General features: G+C 40.9%; 1 protein-coding gene across 1 annotated transcript in view; it reads right to left on the reverse strand.

Moving 5' to 3' along the window:
• Nucleotides 1-22,272, reverse strand: part of XKR4 (XK related 4) — a gene marked incomplete at both ends in the record, with an annotated part of 210,682 nt that overhangs the window by 60,985 nt on the left and 127,425 nt on the right. The window contains one exon of the mRNA XM_084203601.1: nt 12,593-12,792. Coding sequence (XP_084059727.1) covers nt 12,593-12,792 — 200 coding nt within the window. The remainder of the gene's footprint in view (nt 1-12,592; nt 12,793-22,272) is intronic.

Below are 22,272 nucleotides of genomic sequence, written 5' to 3' on the forward strand. Positions count from 1 at the left end.
TAAATGTTACCATGCCACTTAGGGTCAGGATCAAGAAGATCACTAGAGCTCAATTTTTTTATGGCTTTGGGGCATCTTACTTATTTAGTTTCATTACCAAGAGTGACTAACCTAGGAGCTTAAAATGAGCCTTTCTATGGCACGAGAGACCTGGCAAAGATCCAGTTTAGCTAGATGGTGCTCAAACATCTCTTTTCTGTCTGTCTGTCTAACTAGCTAGCTCTATCTATCTATCTATCTATCTATCTATCTATCTATCTATCTATTCATCTACCTTTCTGGTGGTGATGAATCACTCAATATACATTTATCCAGAGGGCAGGAAGGAGACTATGAGAGCACCAAGGGCACTCATTAAAACCTGAAAACAGCCTGAAGTTGCATAAGCTTTCAGAGGGCTTTGACGCCGGGGTGGCAGCAGATGGCTGAAGGAGGGGTACACCCCGTCATTCACTGCCCCTGTGATGGGGACGACAGCACAGCTCACGAAGCAGCCCCTGAGCAAATGCAGATTTTAATACAGCATAAAGCATGAGATGGGGGTTAGTTTATTTCACTTTGCAGACTGAAAACTGCAGCGATTTGGGAGGTTTTTTGTGAGTCACTCTGTTGTCCCCACAGCCGGGGACACAGCAGCAGCCTTGCTCAGAGCGATACGGCAGCTGGCAGAAGGGGTTTGCTGCTGCTGATCTCTGCTACACGTAAGCCCTGAAAGCCCCACGGTCCCTGGGCCCAGCACCTGCAGGATGATCCCAATCAGTCCCTGGGCTGCTCTCTGACCCTGCCATGGGGCCCCTGGGTCTTCCCTGATTCACTGGGTAGGAGCTCCAGGGAGGCTGCAGCTGTCAGAGCTCCTGCAAAACTCTGTGACAAACCTGGAGGGCTGCTGGAGGATGACAGGGAGCACTACTTGTGGCTGTCACACTGAGGGAGGATTCAATTCACACTTTTGACTCAATTATGAGTATGGAAGAATTCCTCTGCATCTTGAAATGTCCAGAGGGTGGGGAAGAACACACAGAGGCACTGTCTATTAGCTATAAAGGCCTGGGATCAATAGTAATTGAGTAACCTCATACCACGAGATTCTTCCTGCCCAAGCTATTTAACTCCCAAGGGCACACTGCCCACCCATGCATAAATGATATGCTAAAAGCCCCACTCAAAACTAAAACTAGAAATTCTCTCTTCAGCAGTAACACAAAAGCTGTTAATGATTTGTTTTTAAACTGTATTCATTATATACAGAGAACAGAACACAGTTTATCACTTTATTAACTGACATACTGTGAGAAATAACACCCACTGGAAAAAGAAAAATATTTTAAATTCATTTTCATTATAATTTAGTTAGGAAACCAAAAACTAATAAAATACACTTAATAGGTTTTTATCCCCATTAGGTTAGCTAGAATGTCATGCTTAACATAAAAGACAGCTACTTAATACCTTTTTGTAGAACAATGCTCCTATAAATCCCAGCCCAGCAAGTAGATTTTATGCATTAAAACAGTTCTGCTGAGTTCAGTGAGAAGGTGCCCACAGGGGTGAACCTCCTGTGCCTGACTGGACCTTTTGTTTGAGTCTCACTGTAACACTGGTTATTCACTGATACTGGCAAAACTCTGAGCACAAAGCAAAAATGCAACGTGGTTTTTATATTTGCAGCTTGATACTCATCTAACATACAGCTGAAAAATACCAATATGTATAAAACTAGTCACAAGCATGAAATCCCATACAAATTTCATCATTTGTAGTATATTCTGTATACCACTAAACTTGGATGTCATGCGAGGCACATTTTAAAACCAGCATTCCCCCTTTGACATGCTACTTATAGCTGAAATCACTCTCATCAAGAAAGATTACTTTTCTGGTTAGTTTTGGCAAAAATAAAAAGGAAATTATGCAGATTAACAAACTGACATGCACTCATGCACTAGCAATGAAAATGACAGAAAATTTCAGATCTGTGGTTTTGGCATGGAGCTGGACATGCACTTTGGCTCTGTGACAGAAGATTTAAAGGTCACTGCATGATGAAGAATTCACATTAATTCTTATCTTTGAGGTATTGTGCAGACTTTGGGTAAGACACAATCACGACTAAAATTTCTCACTGCTATATTAGACACAGGAAAGCTTTTTCTGTGCCAAGCATGCATCACTTTTTTTCTCATCCCCAAGCAAAAGTACCAGTCATAAAAAACACAGGAATCCAAAAATGAAATTGGAAATTTTTTCCTTGGCAAGTTCACTTACAGCACAACAAAAAGGGAGCAGAAGGATATGCCACCAACTTTCTGACATTCCCCAACAAATAAAATTCAGTGTGTAGGCAACATATCACGCTTGCAGAAACGAAATGCACTACTTTGTGTCTCAGACTGTCTTTACCACTGTGTATACATTAACAGCTTTGTGAAAGCAGTATTAAATTTAAAAACCTGTAGATAATGTGAAAATCATTTTTATTGGGTTTTTTGGCCATTCCCTGCAGCAGTAAAGAATTTATTTTCACAATACCTCCAGGCTCATAATGCCCTTAAAGCCTGGATCCATCAGAGGGGAACAGCTGATCCACAGGAGAGCAGGACTGCCCTGAAGAGGGATCACAGAAGACTGAGAGGAATGACAAAAACACTTAGAAAGGCAAAGGACAACTCTTGCATGTTCCTATCACTTTGGGCCACCAATACTGGGAATACTGTCACAAACAGGAGCGAGATCAGTGAAGGGTCACTGAAATAAGAGGATCATAGAATGTCACTCCATATTCTTGTAAATGGTCTGTCTCCATCTGCCTTGTAGGCCTCCTTTGGGTCCTTTGGGTACTGAAAGGCCACAACTAGGTCACCCTATTTCCATGCTGAACAATCCTAATCCTCGTATACTTTCCTTGTAGGAGAGGTTCTCTATCTCTCTGACCAACTTGATGGCTTCCTTTGGACTCACTCCAACAGGTCCATGTCCTTCCTGTGCTGTGGACCCCAGAGCTGGATGCAGAACTCCAGGTGGGATCTCACCAGAGCAGAGCAGAGGGGCAGAATCCCCTCTCTCACCCTGCTAGCCATGCTGTTTTTGATCCAGCATGGGATATTGTTGGTTTTCTGGGCAGTGAGTGCACATTGCCAGATTATGTCTAACCTCACACTCACCAGCACCCCCAAGTCCTTCTTATCAGGGTTGCTCTGGATCTGTTCATCCCTCAGCCCATGTTGATACTGGGGGTATCAACACCCCAGTATCACCCCACCTGACCCAGCATCAGCAACCGGTCTTATTGAACCTCATGAGCTCCTCATGGCCCCACTTTGCAAGCTTGTCCAGGTCCCTCTGGATGCCATCCTGCCTTTCAGGTGTGTCAGCTGCATCACTCAGCTCAGTGTCATCTGCAAATTTGCTGAGGGTGCCCTCGATCCCTTTGTCTATGTCCTCAATGAAGGAATTAAATAACACTGGTGCCAGTACGGACCCCTGAGGAACACCACTCATCACCGATGTCCATCTGGATTCTGAGCCACTGACCACTTCCCTCTTGATGTGACTGTCCAACCACTTCCTTGTCCATCTAGCAGTCTACGCATCAACTCCATCTTTTTTCAATTTAGAGAGGGGGGTGTGATGGGGAATCATGTCAAAGGCTTCACAGAAGTCCAGGTATATAGCATCTCTAAGCCTTCCCTTGCCCACTTATAGCCACAATGTTAGGGACTATGGTGCCCGAGCTGGGTTTGTGCAGCCTGAGGGAGGACTGGTAGAGAGGACTGTGAACCAAGAGGAGAGATCTAATTGCCATTTTCTCCTGCCTAAAAGGAGAATTATACAAACCCCTCAAACTTAGAGACACACAATGAGTCAAAATTGCAGCAAGGGAAAATCTGAATTGCTGTAAGAAAAGAGGTTTTTGCCAGGGTGGCGAGCACTGAGTGCAGCTCACCCAAGCAGCTGTGGGCTCAGCAACCACAGGAGTGCACAAACCTCAAACAGACATGGCCCTGAGGAACCTGATCGATTTTGAACATGGCTGTTCCTCCAGAAGGGTTTGGACCAGATGATTGATTGAGGACCCTTTGACCTATCTTATTCTTTCATTCTGTGACAAGACAGTCAATTGGTCTGAGCTGGAAATACCACCCAGAGGGGAGATTATCAGTTCAGTGCTTGAACAAACTGCATCAAAAAGCCTTGAAAAACCAATCCTTAAATTATATTCCTATGCAAATGTAAGTTTATAAAACCACTCATAATTCTTTTCTTTCAGACTGGCATAATACCTCTAGGGTATGAAAAAATATTTACCTGAAGTTGTGTTCAAATATCTAAATATATGTAATGATTTTTCAAAATTTAGTGAAGGAGGTGCCTACCTACTATCTCTGGTAACCAGCTGATTTACTGAGACCTTCCAACAGGTTTTTGAAGCTTAGCTAGAGGCACCTCTATCTGCAAATGTAGCTAGGATAGCTAATGTGAGAAGAATGAGGACAAAAAAAAAATAGCAGTAAAATGCATACTAAATCTTCTTAATACTGTTTTTAATGACTTTTTTTCTATTAAAATTACATATGAACATGTTATGCTGGTATGTTATGAAGCCTTATTCCTATTCACCCAGAATGACCTGAATAGTTTATTCATTTTCCTATGATGTAATGAGTGGAAAAAAAATGTTCAATGAGTGGCCAAGCTTCACAAATGAAATTTTTTTTTCATAATAATTCAAACTCACAGTTATATGTCTACATAGTGATGTGTGATCCTCTAGTCTTTTAACGACCAGTTAATAGGTAATAAACAAAGATAAAGATATCAGCATAAACTCAGTATAAAACAGAGTCACCAGAACATAGTACTATGAAAAAATATTTGATGCAGTTCCCCCCATTACTAATGCTGCAAGAGAAATTAGGGTTATCTTACTGCAGTTAAACAGAAAAAATAAAAATATTCACTAGTCATCTATGGTTGACTTTCAGGGGTTGAGGTCCTGTAAAATGGGTTTGCTAAGACAATGCCTATGTACATTTCCTCTTGCTTTTACAAATTGTATTGATGCATCATACTTTTAGATAGATGAATGGACAGGGACTGGACATCAGGAAATAAACACAGGACATAAAGCATTATAGGGTTACAAAAAGACCTGTAGGGTTACAGAAACACCCATGGCCTCATAATCACTCTGTGGACATGGGTGCTGAAAGACAGCTGGTATTCAGAAAAGATGGAAATAATGGCAAAAGCAGTGTGTGTGAATGGAATGACAGCAGGATGTTTCAGAAAGGGTTCCCTGATAAAACAGATTCTGTTTGCATACAAAATCACTTTGGGGAAAGATAGTGGGTAGTTGTTAGAGTCTGCTGTAGAATTCCAGAGTTAAATTTGGATATGGATTGAGCTGTTCAAACCATTATTACAGGGAGAAATTCTGCACAGAATTGTCTTGTTATGGCAGCCTCTGATTTGTCAGATATAGGCTGGAGAACAAGTGCTGCTGAAGGCAGCCCAGATATTCCAGGGTGTGACAACTGACAGCTTTTCTGAGAGAAAGAAGAGAGGATTCTTTCTAAACTTAGTTATGGAAAGTATAGAGGTTGTTACAGGACATCTAATTGCAGCAAAATAGCATTGAATCACATAAATGTTGGTTTAATTTATATACAATGGAGGGATAAACAAAAATAGATCTCTTAGTAAGTCTAACAGAATTTTAGAGAAATGAGTGAAGGCAGCAGAAGTTAATTGTTCTGTTCCCCACTTCTCTGTGGGGAGACTTGGATTTTCTTTGAGGCAAAGCACAGAAGGATTTCTGGAGCTTTTGAACACTGAAACCCAAAAACTTTCAGAAAAAAAAGCCTCAAAACCTACCTCAGAAATGGTTCTTTGATGGAAATAAAAAAAAGAATGATGAGCAATAAAGGTTGTGATGTATAGCTCAATTTTCCATAAAGGCTCTTGAAATAAGAGCTCAAAGACAGAGCCAGTTGATAGAAAATAAAACAGAAAGGAAATTTGTATTACTGTAGATGGAAGCAAAACTGGAAGTTCCTTGTTTCCACCCAATGCAATGAAACTTCTGTCTCAGAATTCAAAATCAGCCAGTGTATGAAATCCTGCTGTTGGTGAGAAGCATCTTAACTATCCCCACTCAGAAGTGATGCCACGTGACTGAAAAGGAGGCATTTCACAAGTATGTGGCTGAAGCAGGGCTACAATGTAGGCTTCAATACAACACAAAGCTTTAGAGCAGCTTTTAAAGCAATAACTAACTGAAACCAAAGGTAAATCTAGAACCATAGGAGGGCTTGGGCTGGAAGGGACCTTAGAGGTCTTCTAGTTCCAAATCTCTGCCGTGGGCAGGGACAACTTTCAGGAACATCAGATTCCTCACAGCCCTGTCCAACCTGGACTTGAAACATGGAAGCGTATGAAAAAGAATAGATACATTAAAAATGAAGTAGGTCATAGGAGAGCTAGAGTCTAGAATAGCTCAATAGCTTTCTTTTATAACCCCTTTCTCTACAAGGAAAATGTGGCAGAGCTAATCTATCAAATGGCAGAACAGTGACTACAACGCTAATGGGAAAGTGCTGGTGATGCTTGAGAGGTTAGGGAATAGCAGAAGAGAAATAAGGCAGGTAAAGGAACTAATTAAAGAAAGATACTGCAGATTATGTTAAAATGCTAATAAGGAACCCTTGAGGTGGAGTAGAGTTGTTCTTACTTTTTCAATACTGATTACACTTGGAACCAAACTTGTCTGAACACTTCTTTTAATGACCTTTGTTTAAAACAAAATGTACTAGTAAGTGTTTGGGAGATATTGTCAATGCAGGAAAGGAGAGTGATAGATGGAAAAATCAGGGGCACCTTGCAGACTTGAAGCCTCATCAGAGTGACATGACACTAGAAGAGCCTGTGAGTTCTAAAGGATCATGAAATAACTAGAATTAACTAGTTCAATACCTGAGTGAACAGGGAATTACAACCCTAGATCATACCTAGTGAAATATTGCCATGAGAAATATGGGAGCTTTGGATAAATGTCATGTGGAGTCTTCTGTGCAGTCTTGGTCATCTGTATACACCAAAGATGAATTCAGACTGGGACTGAGGAAGAAAAAGTCTATGAAGAAAATCCCGAACCTCATGAGACGAAAGAATGCACAGCAGGAGGAATGATTCCACTTTTCCATCAAAGTATTTCTTATTCCCCAATCCCATTTGCCACTCACAACAGTCCCATTGGGCAGGGGAAAGCAGTGCAATTCCTTGTCTGGAAGGATACATATTTGGGATGACTGGTAATAAAAAAATATTGGCTGAAGTCTGACTGCTTTTCCCTGCAGTGGAGGCTCTCAATTTTTAAAAATATTTTTAAAAAATTGTAATTATTTTTATTTATTTTTATTTGTATTGACTGGGTTTTTTTTACGACATTTAAGAAAACATAATTATCTTTGAGGTGTTGGCAGTTCTCTTATACTGATTGAAATACTGCAATGGATCAGAAGTTCTTAAAAGCAGGACTGAGGGACAGAAATGGGCTATATAATTGTATGAACCCCATTTCCTTAATGAACAACTGTAAAAACAGGAATGGCACTAGAATAAAAATGAGCAGACTGCTGATAAAATTAAAAAGTCAGGACAGGCATCAGCAGGTCTATATCAATCAGAGAATTAAACTTTCAACTGGTACATTAGATGCTAAGGTTATAACTAGTTTTAAGATTGCTAATTGCAAACTTTAAGATTGTAATCTGATCATGAAATGGATTATATGACATGATCGCCTTCAGGAAGTTCTCTCCTGGACTATCAGAAACAAGGGTATGCTAATATGATGCCTCTATCCTAATGAGCACAAGATAACATTTTTAAAATTTGCAAAAAGACCTGCAGATCAGTTTAAGAGTAATTTCCAGAAAACACATTATATACTCTGTAGTATATCATACTTGCTGATCCTTGTCACTGGAAATGTGTTTTGCCAAGTATCAAGCAGAATCTGTAACTGTAGGTTGCTCTGGTTTAGTTTCTCTGTGGAAAGTTTGGGGGCTGGACTGCAGTGGTGCAGTACCTTGACAACACGGAGAAAAGTAATGGCAACTTGCCCAGAACTCAAGTGCTGCACCTGATTTCCATACAAATACACATTGAATTGTATAAAGTATTGCATCAGAATTATTTCATTTATTTATTTATTTATTTATTTATAGGGCACTGCAAATGTAGGCAGCATTTTACAGAGCAATCCAAAATTGTTGTGAAGGTAACAAAAAAAAGAAAAGCTGTGCAAAAGCATAACGTTGTTCACAAAAAAAATTGCAGACTTAAATGATTTTCAGTTTACTGTGCTGATATGAAAAGTCTGAATTCCTGATGCACAACATTGAGTTTTGCCAGAGGATTTTTATAAACAACTAGTGAGCAACATAATTTGCTTCTGCCAGATAAAGTTAGAACCTATCAGCCATGTCATAAACTGCTATCAAATCTCTGAGCTTCTTCTTCAGCTCAGGCAGGAGCAGCAATTTGTTTGGAGTAGAAACACTGGAGAATGGTGCTTGGTGGCACTGTAAACATTGTATACTGGCTGCGGTGTCAGCATATAAACAGTGTAGGGTTTCCAACAGAGTTGGTAGAAAATTTGAAAAAGTTTGGCCAGGGAGATTTCCTGGAAATGCATTTTCAGCAGAATCCAGTCTCTCTGTGGTGTGCGGTGACTTCAATGAAACTTGATGAATTTATAAACTGGTCTGAACTTTTTGTTTTGCTTCTGGCACTACTGCCAGTCCCCATTAAGAAATGCAGCTTTATATGACATAAACTTTGATTAGATTTTGATTAAACTTTGATAGAGACTTTGATTAATAGCACTGTATGGAGAAGCCAGAACAAACCTCCCAGGCATTGATGAAGAAAAAATTGTCAATGCAGTAAACAGGAACGAGAAGCTAATCTATAATTTAAGCAATGTGTTAATTAATACAGTATAAATAATGAAATCTGTGGTAAATCCAGGGAGTAATCTTGTCTATCTGCTCATCTAGGTGTGGTTAGAACACCATACCTTGAATAGGAAAGTAGTATCTGTATGATAACTGTATGATGGGAGTCTCTTTCCAATCAGATGGTCAGCAGGATTTTTTTTCTTGCTGGGAGTTTACTCATTTTAAGATGAGAAGCCTTCCTAAAGTCAAACAGCATAGTGGGAAAACTGAAGAAAGTAAAAGAAGATTGCCAAGGGATGGCTGCTAGTCTGGTGGCAGGACTCCAAGATGAGGTGTCACACAAAGGGACAGCCCTGGCCTTCCTTCCTTACCCTGATGCCATGTCCTCCCTTGCCTTCCCAGGGCTGGCATTACCCATTGCTGATATTCCCCTGTCCCAGGAAGCTCGGCTGTGCTCAGAGCAAAGGCAGGAGGAACAGATTCCTGTGAGGAAAATTACCTATTTTGAGGCACATCAGTCAGTCTTCTAGAGATCAGACATTTCTTCAAAATCAAAGGAATCACCAGATGGAAAAGGTGGAGGTAGTAGGGGTATTAGCACAGCCCCAGTTTAGTCCACTGCCAAACTGAAGCTGTTCATCTTCTTGAGAACTTTGCACCTAGAAATCATCAGCTTCCCCCACAAGCAGTCCCACTCCTTCCACTCAGGTGAGACCTGGCTGCTGGTTGCAGGCCAAATAAGAATGAACATTACATCTAAATGTGCCGGTTTTGATGAAATCTTGAAGAAGAATCAGGGATTTGGATGATAATTTGGCTATTGTGTTAGTGTTACTCGGATGAGGATGCAGAAGGGAGATGATGCTCCGTAAGGTCTGTCAATGGCCTCCCGCACAAGCCCTGCTCTGCTGCAGGGTCATGGTGCAGGGGTACACAATCCTTGCTAGAAGCTTACACTGCAGTTTTAAAATTCATGCTTGGGGAGCCCAGGCAAGTGCTAAAGGATCCCTGTGGTGTATCCTCAGGGCTTTTGAAGTGGTCTTTACTGCAGTGCATGCGAGACTGAGGGGAAGGGTTTGCAGGTATTGCACAATATTGTTCATGATCCCCATAAAGATCCATGTACAGGTCTGCACATATTTCTTCCCTTGATTAGCAAGGCTTAGTTACCGAAATAAGAAATGGTCTGAACCAAGACAACACCAATTACAAAACTTGCTATCTTCACTAACGCTGATAGCATTCTCCTGTTGGGAATAATGCTATTTCATTGCATTTGGAATTGAAAATATAGAATTTCATAAATAAAAATGCTAAAAAGTTTTTCTTGCAGTAATTGATGGATTAATATTAGACATACCCCGCTAACAGACCATTTATTTCCCATGCCAAATTTCTGGTTTGTGAAAGTCATAAACTCTTAAGAACATGGATCAGCTATGTCACTTAACAATACTCATAATGACTTTGTCCTGTGGGACGGAGAACTAAAAAAACAACAAAAACAATAAAAAAACAGTAGCATTCCCTGAACAAAGAAAATCAATTAAACACCCTGTTTATTGACCCATGCTGCAAATCTCTCTAAGAGGCTCAGTGAGCAGATAGTTGGCTGAAGCAAATACCTTATGTCTGGGCCTTTTAAAACATCCATTTGTAGCATGATACCACAGAGAAAAATTATGCTCCTCTTATGCAGCCTCACAGCTAATCCACCATCCTATGGTGCAATGCATTAGCTGTATCATTTCTTTAAGAAAGGAGAGAAAACAGAGAAAGGATTTTCACAGCTGGCAAGATGCTAAAACGTATTAGCTTTTATCATGAGAGTATAATAGTACTACTGTTTAAGAAAATCTAGCACCTTGTTTAATTGTCTTAGCTTTTTTAAATGGATCCTTTTCTCTGTGGAAGCTGGAAAATATATGGGGGAAGAGAGCATAAGTAGATACCTTCAACCTTCTCAGCTGAAATTCATAATTATAGTTTTATTGCTTTCTGGTTTCTGATATATAGGTTTCACAGAGCTGATTGCAGGGTGCAGGAACCATTTTTGCCTTTTAAATTGAGGCATTTCAGGTCTTCTCTAATTAACAATCACTTTCAGAGTGTATCACAGGCTTAGTGTCTACTCACCAGGCTCATTTCTCAGAGAGAGATCTGTTATTGCACTAAAATGAGGATGAGAGGCATTCTGTATTAATAGTTTATGAAGATAGCTAAATTACAGCTGACCATATAGTATTCTGCCTGTGTTCTTCTCCTAAGTCTTTGTCTGGACTCACTTTTTCTGGGGAGACAAATCTTGAAGTGATAATACCTTCTCCACAATGATAACAGCTGGAATGAGTGGGGCCTTATCATTTTGAGAAATTGCAGTAGGAAGTGCATAGGCAAACTTCCTTGTACAGAGTACCAACTAATTAAAACAGAAACTTTGGTTTTCTTTTCCCATGAAGGTGGCAGAGTTTTAGATCTAATGAAACAGAAACACAGGAAGAAGTACAGCTCTTTACTACATGACAGTTCAGAATAAAAGTAAAGCCTCTGATTTATCCACAGGAAACTGCCCAGGATCAAGATCTTCACACAGTTACCCACTTTGTGCCCAATCCTTTTTTAGCCAATCAGACTCACTGCATGTTACTCATAATAAGCTAACCAGACCCAACATTTTCTTGGAGCAAGGAGCTGTCACATTTTCTTCTTGTACATTGGTACAAGCACACGGGCTGTTCCTTAAAAGCAAATGACAAAATTCTGCATTTCTTTCCTCCCTCTGTCCCTTTCATTCTCCCCTCCTCCCTTCACTCCTCACTGCCTCATGGCATTTTTGTCACCTTCTGGATTCCAAGTTCTCATTCGCTTCATTCCCTTGCTAAAAAATTCCGTCCAGGTGCAGCTATAAGGCAAAACAATGGCACAATACAAAAGGACAGCTGTCAGGTAGCCAAAAGCAGCATGAAAAAAGCAATAGTGCGTGAGATATTCCAATATCTGTATCACTGACTGACAAAGCCATATAGCAGGACATACGGATGCATTTTAAAGAAGTAACCACACTTGCTGAAAGCATCAACCTTAGAAGGAAACCCAGAGTGTGAAGGAATGAGTACTGGTGGAGAGATGATTTGTATTATTTCAGGTGAGCACGGCCGAGAGCTGATGGGCATAAACATTGGCATTATCTTCACAGAATTGCTGTTATCTCCTGCGCCGTCTCCTGCTTTGCATAATGCCACATGAACCTCATTACTGCAGTTTGCAGGGTTTTGAACATTCACAGAGAAAAGCATAGGGAGAAGAGTAATAGTTTGATTGATGCAATTTTCACATTGGCCCAGTGGATAATCAGAAGAGCTCTTCTATTACGAGGACATGCAGAAAGCAAAACATTTTAAATCCTACCCACAACCCAGGGCCATTAAGAAAGGCTAAAAAAACCTCTAATAACACAGGCTTTCTTGACAGACTTATTGTTAACAGCTAAATAGCAGCTAGCAGGCAAGATCTGCTCTTATGCCAGGACTACAAGGCACACAGCAGTCTGAATGAAGGATAAATATGTATGTGTAGAAATTACATCTTCCAAAAACTATAAAAAATAAATAGATTAAATGAACCCCTACCTTGGAGAGCCTGGAGTGTACGAGTCTGTACAACAATACAGAGTTGCAGGACCAGCTGTGGTGCACTTTCCAGAAAGGTGGCTAGCAAATGCAGCATACTCACATCTGCATACTCATACACCATTTTCCAATAAAACCGCCATCTGTCATTCTCTCCACACTGTCGACTCCGGATACCCAAGTACATGGTGTGAAAATACCTGGAAGTGAAAGAGAGTGGTTACAGAAGAACAGGATGATATTTTATGGGTTGTACTTCTGCTTGCAAACCATGTTTTGTTCAATGTACTTCAAAATAATGAACCTTTACTTAAAAAGATCATTGTATTTCAATTTTTAATAGTTGATGTGATAAGAGTAAACTAAACTGAAGACAAGACCTTTTTAAGGCCATTAAAAAGCTTAGCATTGACTTATTTGTTAAATACTATTTCTTTCAAGGACCCAGTTTTCTAATTTGAAATATACAGGTGATCTCTTGATTATATGGCCTTCCTCAGAGGTTTTGCAAATAATGAGAGGAACAAAATGGACTCTTTAATTAGAACCTGCAAAGAACTCATCTTTTTCTGTATGGCTGTATTAGGACTTGGAGGACCACCTGCACTGCAACTCTGAGGTGGTCTTAGCCTGTAGCTCTGCTGTGGCAGAACTTTATGTCCTTCTTTCCCACCCATCTGATACACTGAGCATTTCAGATACTGCCAAATGTATCGTGGTTTTTTTTCTCGTAGTTTGATTATTTAAGTCAGAGAGAAGATGTAGCTGTGAGTTCCTATTTTAGAAGGTGTGGAGATGTGGCTGTGGGCTCCCTTGGAGATCAGAAATGACTCACTATGGTAGCTCCCATGCAGCAGTAGCAGTAAGCAGCAGCAGAAGCCAGGAACCCAACAGGCTGCTGCTGCTGCTGCTCCCCGTAGTAACCAGCAGATAAAGGAAGCAACAGGCAAAGCCCCTCAGCTCTTGTGCCCTGTGCAATCTGCAGGAAAAACACCTGGCAACCAGCTCATTAATCAGATTTTGGTGGTGCAGGAGTAATGAGTGGTTTTAGGACGCAAGGAAGGTCTTCTGAAGGCTAGTACCCAGATGCTGTGATGATGCCTGTGGTGACCCTTGCAGAGTGTGCAGCAGCCTCCCACGACACACCTGAGTCACAGCACAGTGATCACTCTGGGTGGCCTTTGATCTGCTCTGTTTTTCTGATCTGGCCTCAGATATTCTGTGTCAGAAAAGTTCCCACATTGTTCCTGCAATTTTAGTTCCAAACTAATTAAGGCCGGTTGAAAAAAAATCTCCAGTCTCACTTAATGAAAAATTTTGAAGATTAAGGTATTGTCTTGCATCAGGGTGCCTTGTGTCCTATAGCAGTAGCCTGGGGGCTACTAACTGATATGGATCTTTGTTTCTGTTTTTCTTGAGGTATCTTTCATATCCTGTTCCTGACACCATCTTCTTATGATATTTTTAATATGTTTTCACAGCAATTTTTTTAAAGTGAGATCCTATTTTATAATTAGAAAAAGTTCAGTAAATTTTAACCACTTTCAATATGAATTGCTTTAATTAGTTAATATAAAGTATTTCAGTATTTCTTCTTCCCCCAAATTCTTGTCTTAAAACTCTTTTCCAAACTGGTGGATCATGGTGAATTGTGAAATTTCCTTTTACAAAGGCTGCATGCAACCTCTAACCTCTGCTCAGCTGTAACTCTGGAGGTGTTTTATGCTGATGAGAAGACTTTTGGCTTTTGAATGGCAAAGAGCCCAAGACTTGGTTGCCCCCTTGAAGAATGACCCAATGCACCCTAGTACCCAATGCACACTCTATGCAGAGCAGCAGTTTTTATTCAGGAATATTCACCAGACAAAACCAGGGAGTAGCACAGAGAAACAGCTGAGAGGACAGATCTGAGCCTGCAGCATTTCTCTTGACAATGCACATCACAGCAATATAAAAGGAAAACACATTAAACTCACATTTAAATTAAAATCACACCAGGTGGCTTTGAATTTTATCAAAGTCCCGTGTGGGAGTGAAGCAGCAATGAACTGCTCAGAGATTGAGACCACAGAGGTACAGTAAACAAGACACCAACTGTAACTTTCATGCAAAACACTGAGCAGGTCTAGATGGGTCAGAGTGTGATGGCATAACTGGGCCTCTCTGGTGTCTTTGGGGTTAGGTAAAGTGGAATGGCCTGCTGCCCAGACCTGAAAGCCACTGAGCTGGAAAGGCATCTTGTGCCGCACAGTTCTGTTAATGGGGTCCATTGGACCCACAGGTTCTCAGTCACGATCCATTTAATTGTTCCTAGACCTCTCATTAAAGTCCTGCAGCACAACAGGGACAGGTAAGGCTTTTATTTCCTTCTACAGTTTATTGTTTGGGTGAGGTTGGTTTGTCCTGCCTAGCATGTCCTCCCAGGGGGCACACCTTGGAATATTGCACATAATGGGACCAGACAGCATCTTCAACATCATTCTTTTAAGATATCACTAACCTTTGCTGTAAATTCCTAAAGGAGCTGTGGCTGCTGAAAGCTGTGCCAGGAGGCTCTAGCTCTGCCAGTGGAGCCATCTGCAACTTCAGTTCTACAGCATTTGTACAAAAAATACTTTTCCTTTTACAAAAATGACATACTGTGGCAGGTGAGGACCCCTAGGGTTCTTTACCTGCTCTGCAGAGTGGCTGTGCATGGCAAATATGTTGTGATTAATGAACCCGTATGGAAATATTTCCTCTCCCATTGCACTTTATTGTGAAACACTGGCAGTGAGTTATTGGGGACTGGGGAATCATTGCTCTTTGTCTACTTAGCTCTCTGCAATTTAAACACAAGATGGAGAGGGGGAAGATACTTCCTGTTTTTACACACTGGGGACCAAATTTCAGCCTCGGGTGATTTTTTTTTTTGTCCTTTCAATTTTGGCCAAATTAATTGCAGGCTGAAATGAACATTTACACACATAATTACTGTCACTGATTTATAGGCACAATCAGGTGATTAGCCAGCTAAACATTCTGATTTGCATCCACAATTAATTGCACCAGCAATTGATGTTAGGTGTGCAAATTAGCAGTTATTAAAATAAAAAGAAGGTCTAATAAAATTATACATATATCAAAGACACTTTTTTCCTGATTGTGAAATATAGAAGAAAAAAATGGGAGAAAGTGCTTTATTGTAGTGGATTCCAAATATAGCTTAACACTGCAGCAGTGACACATTCCATTTTATATATATATATGCATTATGTAATTCCACTTCAGACAACCTCACTGGAGGCCTATTGTCAGCAAATGCCATACAGACACAGTCAGAGGTAGTTCCTGATTTAAAGGGTTTTTCTATTTTGGTGTTCTGGTATTGTTTTGGTAGAAATTCACATTTTTATGTGAGTCCAGGTTGTGACTGTAATATACAGTTATTCCAGAAAGATATTGGAAAAAATAGTAGAGAGTTCTGCATTGCAAAATGTCTTAGGTAAATTGATGTCAATGAACCTGAAAGAGCAGATGTGAATGTTGTTCTTTTGGTTGTGATTGCATTCAGTCAAGTACAGTCTTCTGCTGGTGCTTTACAAATACACATCCATGTTCCCAAAGAGCATTTAATTGATATGAAAAAAGATGGAAAAGAGTAAAGAATTGAGAGTTAGAGCACCTGACAAAAAAGGGAAAAGAAGCAGAAATGGGAAGTGTGGTAATAATACTGCCATCTAGTAAAGTAACTATTTTGTCTAATAAATCAAGTTTATCTTAAAGTCTCTTATTTCACTAGAAGAGTAAAACCAAATAAAAAGACACCACTTCACCCACTCCACAAAGAGACCCTACAATTTCATAGCTCTCTCGTTTGTGTAGAAGAACTCAGACATAACGGGTTTGCTTAGAGATTTTGCAGTTAGAGGATTATGAAACCTCTCCTGTGAAGTCAGACTGAGAGAGTTGAGGTTGTTCAGCCTGAGGAAGAGGAGGCTCCAAGGAGATCTTATTGTGGCCTTCTAGTACCTGAAGGAGGCTGAAGGTTATGGCTTCAAAATAAAAGAGGGTAGGTTTAAATTAGTTATAGGGAAGAAATTATTCATTGTAAGTGTGGTGAGACACTAAAAGAGGTTGCCCAGAGAAGCTGTAAATGCCCCACCCCTGAAAATATTCAAGGCCAGACTGGATGGGGCTTTTAGCAGCCTGGTCTAGTGGAAGCTGTCCCTGCCCATGGCAGGGAATTGGAACTGGATGATCTTCAAGGTCCCTTTCAACCAAAACCATTCTTCCAGGCTGTGATTCTATGAAATGTACTATGAAAAAGCAATATCAAAACCTTTCTATTTTAAAAGTATTCTTTTTCTTTCTGTTGATCTTTCTCTCCTTTTTTTTTATTTTCATGAAGACAGACCACTGCTTGGGTTATGATTTGAAGAAGTTTATGTTCAGAATTAGTACAATGGAGTGAGAAGCAGTACCACTGATAATCAGATGGCAACATAGGTATTGTTATTTGAGTTTAAATGTCTTAACCTTTGAAGGAAGCAGAGAATTTTTCAGCATTTAAGTGTCTTAATTTATTTCAGTGCATCACACAGCACAGTATATGGACCTTGATAAAGCATAACCCTTAAGGATGTGAATCTGAGACAAGACCAAGTGACATTCTTTTTCCATTATATTAATAATGGAAAGCAGTAAAGTAAAAGAGACAAACAGAAAAGCAGGCTACTCCTTATGTCCACAACAGGGTCTGAGATGCAAGACAAATAAAAATAAAAAATTGCCTACATCTGTATTTGGGAAAAAAATGTATTTCAGTCATAGGGAAAGAAACATTCATTCTGATAAGACAGTGGCTCTCCAGTATTTCCAAAATCAAGAGCCCTCATTTTGCTCCAGATTCATATACCAATCTTGAGGATGGTCAGCATAGACTGAGATACATGCATTTGAAATAATTCTGGTAACAATTCACTTATGACTAAAGCATGCCCACTTGTGTATTTAATTGAGATGAGGTGGTGCAACTATACCATAATATCAAATATTTATAGGAGTGCTTTCCATGTTTAAAGTGCTGTATGACCACTGCTTGATTAACTAGGATGAATGAAAATAATCTTACAGAGTTTGTTCCTCAGGAGTTGGCAGCTGACCAACCTAATACCTTCCTGCAGGAGCAAGGTGTAACTTTCAGTCAGCACACTAAAATCCAGCTGATATTTCAGAAGTTCATAATTGCATGTGCCTTTTTCTTGTGTGAAGAAAATTCTGACTCCTTTCTCCCTTATTCTTAACACCTTCTCCCCAGGTCTTGCTCCAGTACAAGGTAGGCAAGGAGGCTCCCAGAATACCTACCAAACAGGAGACAAATCCTCAGAGTCTGTTATTCTGGAAGAGTGTTTAGGTGCCACTCTCACCTGTGCAAAGGATTTCCCAGCTGCCTACAATTCATCTACTCTTTTATAAAAGACCTTTGGTGAATATCCTGGTATCATTGAAACTGAAGATGCTTTTGGCAGCGATTTAACAGAGCTTGAGTTTTTCCCCAATTTACTTCCTAGTATCTGGGTGTTATCTATGCCTATTGCTTCTAAGAAATTGTTTCAGAAGCTGCTCCATTATGCTTCACAGACACCATTCTTTTTCATACAGATAGCTGAGGCTTTTTATAAGTGAAAAAGAGAAACCAAACCCTTATTACTGGTGGATATGTTGCTTCCAAGCATGTGGAACTTGACTGCTCTTGCTGCACCTACTTTAGCTCAGTCAATGTCTTCCAGTCTTCTGAGCTCCTCTGGGATCCTCACCCCAAATTTTGTTATTTGATTTTACCTCCATTCTTCCAGTCCTATAACTTTTAAAAATCTTTAGCTATAAATTTAGATTTTTGAGATTTGGAAAAGTTATGTTCATCTGCTGCTCATTTACACAGTGTGCACAACAAGTTTGTGCATATGCAAGTGCAGAGCCATATGTGAGTCCAGTCTGACTATGGCTCTGAGCACTTGCTGCAGATTTTCACCATAATGAAATTATCCATCTGATGATAATATATACTCTAGAAAAAAGTCTTCAGTTTAGAAGTGTCAAAGACCACATTGTTACCATGTGCTTTATCTAAGAAGTCCTTTGGATGATACACATGAATAAGAGACCATTTACATTCTTTGGAAAAATGAAATTATTCTGATTTCATGCCTCATGTAGTCCATTTTATTGCAATTGCCTAAGTGTGTAGAGGATGCCTGCTTATGCTGCATAATCCAGTGAAGAACTTGTGAGAAGACCAAAAGTCATTAATGGCTAGTTGGAACAGCCCTAGACATTTATTCTGATGTCTAATTTGCCCCTACATCAAACACTATATTAAACAATTTAGCCATACCATAAACAGTTGTTCTGTCTATGTTTGAGGTGTAAAGGATAAAAAATCACTACTGCAGAGCTAAAAATCAGTAGAATAAACAGCAATTCAGATAAGTGGTATTTTCTTCTGTTGCTTAGTTACCAGAGAAAACTTAACTGTGTTTGTATCTCAACAGTATTTGCCATGTTAAATAACAACAGATTGTTCTATTTTACTTCTTATGTGCCTTTTTATTAGGTGTGCCTGAATGCTTAAATAAAAGAAGTTTCTTTAGAAGGAGTACTTACTGCGTTAGCAGTACATGCTAATGCTTATTCTTTTTGTTCTGAAGAAACAAACAAATCCCTTCAGTTTTGATTCCTTATTCTAGGAAGGAAAAAACAGCCAACTTTTAATTTTCCATTCAAATTATTTTTGAGGTGACCATTAAGGTTTAATGTGCAAGAGGAAACTGAAATGCATTCTGGAGCACAGCAGTGACAAAAACTTGTCCAACTAAGCACAGTTCTGGCAATTTACCAGCAGTAAAAAGTCTGGATTTAATTTACTTTAAATTATGAGTGCAGCATCCTCATCTGTGTCGCTGAGATGAGATCCATGTGAGGACAGATCACACTGGGGAATATTTCATCATAAGAGACATTAAAAGGCTGATTTCCAGAATATGCATACCCTACAAAGATAAAAAACAAAATCCAACTCCTTGTATTTAATTTTACTTTGCAGTATTTAAGATATCAGAAAAATAACTGCTTTTCTCCCTATAACATAAAGCAAAGCACTTGATGAGTATAAACAAAATGATTACATCTGTTTCATTATGACCTATAAAGCATTCCCCAGCATCTTCTATGACTGGGTGATCCTTCTCAAATGGCTCTGAGTCGTATTACAGCAGCATTTTATGGTCATCTAAATTTTTATGGCCATCTGAATTTAGCTACTTTATGAATTCCCAACTGTAGTCAGTCATACCCAGCACTTTCCTCCGTTCCTGCCATGTGCAAACCGCAGACCTCCAGTGTGTGAACCGGTGCTGGAGGGAGATGGCAGGACTAAGCTGGACTAGGTCCAGGTTTAATGAGGAGAAGGCAGGCTGGTCTAAAGAAATCTCTGATGCAGCCTGCTCCCCTACTAACTGCCCTCACCCCTGGGGTACAGCTGCTCAGCCTCACTGCTCAGCCCACTGTGGGGTTCAACCATGTGTGAGGCAACAAATCTCCTTGTATTGGAATGAGGTGCAGCCTGGGTGCTTGCACTGAGCAGCACGGATGCTGGGCTGTCCTCTGCCAGGACCCCTCTAGCTTTACAGCGATTTACTGTCCCCTCCTTTTCTCTGTACCCCGCAGACTCAGGTGAGGCAGGCAGCAAACCCTCTTCCTCTGCACACAGTGAGGTGATATCCCCACAGCACGCCTGGCACATGCTGCCAGATCAGATGGAAGTACCTCTGCACATTTGCTGTTTAGTTTAGTCTCCATGTTTCTTCTCTCAGAACTGGGATATTCCCAGGAAACGCTTGCCTCCCAGGGCTCCCTCTTATCCTGGAGGCTCTGTTGCACCCCATTCAGCCTGTGGAGCTCTGTGCTGCCCCAGCCATGCCTGTGGTGCTCATGGCTGTGCCAGCTTTCCCCTTGTACAGTGCTGGGGACAGATAGAGTTTGGTGGCCATGGACCCATCCGACTGGCAGCTGATGGGGCCACTGCTGGTGATAGGGATGGCAAAACCCTGTCAGGAAGTATCACACAGCCACTGGCCACAGCTCCTCTAGATCCTGCCCAGATACTTCTCAGGAGTAAACATCAGTGAATTTTTTTGCACTATCAACTATGGGCTAGAATTGAAAAGGAGAATGCAGAAGTGAAATAATAAAAAAAAAAATCACAGCATGCTGCAGATTTGTTTTTCAAAATTTCTTCACCAAGCATTGCTGCTGGTGCTGCATAACAGCTGCCTTTCCTGTTTCAAACATGGGACAAGGCCATTTAGACATGTTCAGCAGCACAACCAAGAAGTTTTACTGCCCTGTCATTTCCTGCCTGGCATTGCACACCTGCCTGCTCTTTAACTACAGGCACTGCTTCATCAAAAGCTGATGAAATTGCTTTGGACCTCAGAGGTTCTCAGAGGCTCCCTTGGTTTCCACCTGTGGGAACACTGGAGTTTCTTATATGTTATCAAGGCTGCAGCCCTGGGAGTGATGTCAGTGTGAGATCAGATCCCTAAGGGCAAGCAGCTTCCCAAGAGATTAGATATCTGCCCTGCTCCCTGCCCTGTGAGAAACTGAGGGCTTTCCTGCTTTGTCAAAAGGGTCCTCATGCGCTTCCTGAAGCAATGGTCCACTGAAGCTGTTAGGAAAACATGGCTCTGCTGGTAAATGCCAGGGCACTCTAAAGAGATCAGTTAAAATCCTGATTCACAGCCTGCTCTGTAACTGTCTCCATTTGGTTTCATCCCTGCAGCCCTGCAAGGCTTTGGGGGTGACCAAGTGGAAGGCTATATCTGTCCTATGAAGAAGAGCTGAGATTCCCAACCAATAGAGGCTTACAATGATTTTCTTTCTTCCCTTCTCCTCCCTTCCTCCCCATGCCATATTTTTCTTTTGCTTCTAAGCCTGCCTGCCTCTTAGTCACCCTAAAACACCCCAAGAAGTGAATTCTGGTTTGCCTCTGTCTCAGTCGGGAGATATCAAGAAGAATCAGGGATCAGAAAAGCACAGAATCCCCCAAGGAGCTCCAGGCATTCCCTGGAAAGGCAATTAGTCATGGCCAAGGATCTGTACCATGCAGCTGTCACAGGAATATAATCATTATCATAGGCATCCTCACTTCACCAGCCCCTGGGGCTGCAGCAGGAATTGAATTGTTTCCCTGTTCCCTCACAGCTCTGACAGACTTATGATGATAGCCCTTGGAAATGGTCCTGAGACCTGCCATGTGAGACAGTCGAGGAAGATGCACCTGTGTCCCAACCACCTATTTGACTGCACTTGAAGAAGGGTCTGCTTGTGGAGGTGAGAGTGAGCACAGATGGAGAGCAATGCTTCTGGCTTCTCAGCTTGGGGTACCAGGTGTACATCCCAGACCTCTGGAGAAGCAGCCAGGCAGCCTCCCATCAGCACAAAAGGATAAGACCAGTAAAAGGTATCAAGAAGCCCTTCCCTATCTTACCACTGTTTTCACAGGAGCACACTCTGCAAACCTGTGCTCTGTGGCTGCAGACTTTGCAGTCTGGAGATAGGCTCTTCCCCTGGGTACCAGTGTTTATCATTCACTCTGCACACAGGGAGAGGCTCAGGCCCCTCTGGGACAGCTGAGTTTC

Source organism: Fringilla coelebs (genome assembly GCF_963513975.1).
Source record: "Fringilla coelebs genome assembly, chromosome: 1".
Taxonomy (NCBI): domain Eukaryota; kingdom Metazoa; phylum Chordata; class Aves; order Passeriformes; family Fringillidae; genus Fringilla; species Fringilla coelebs.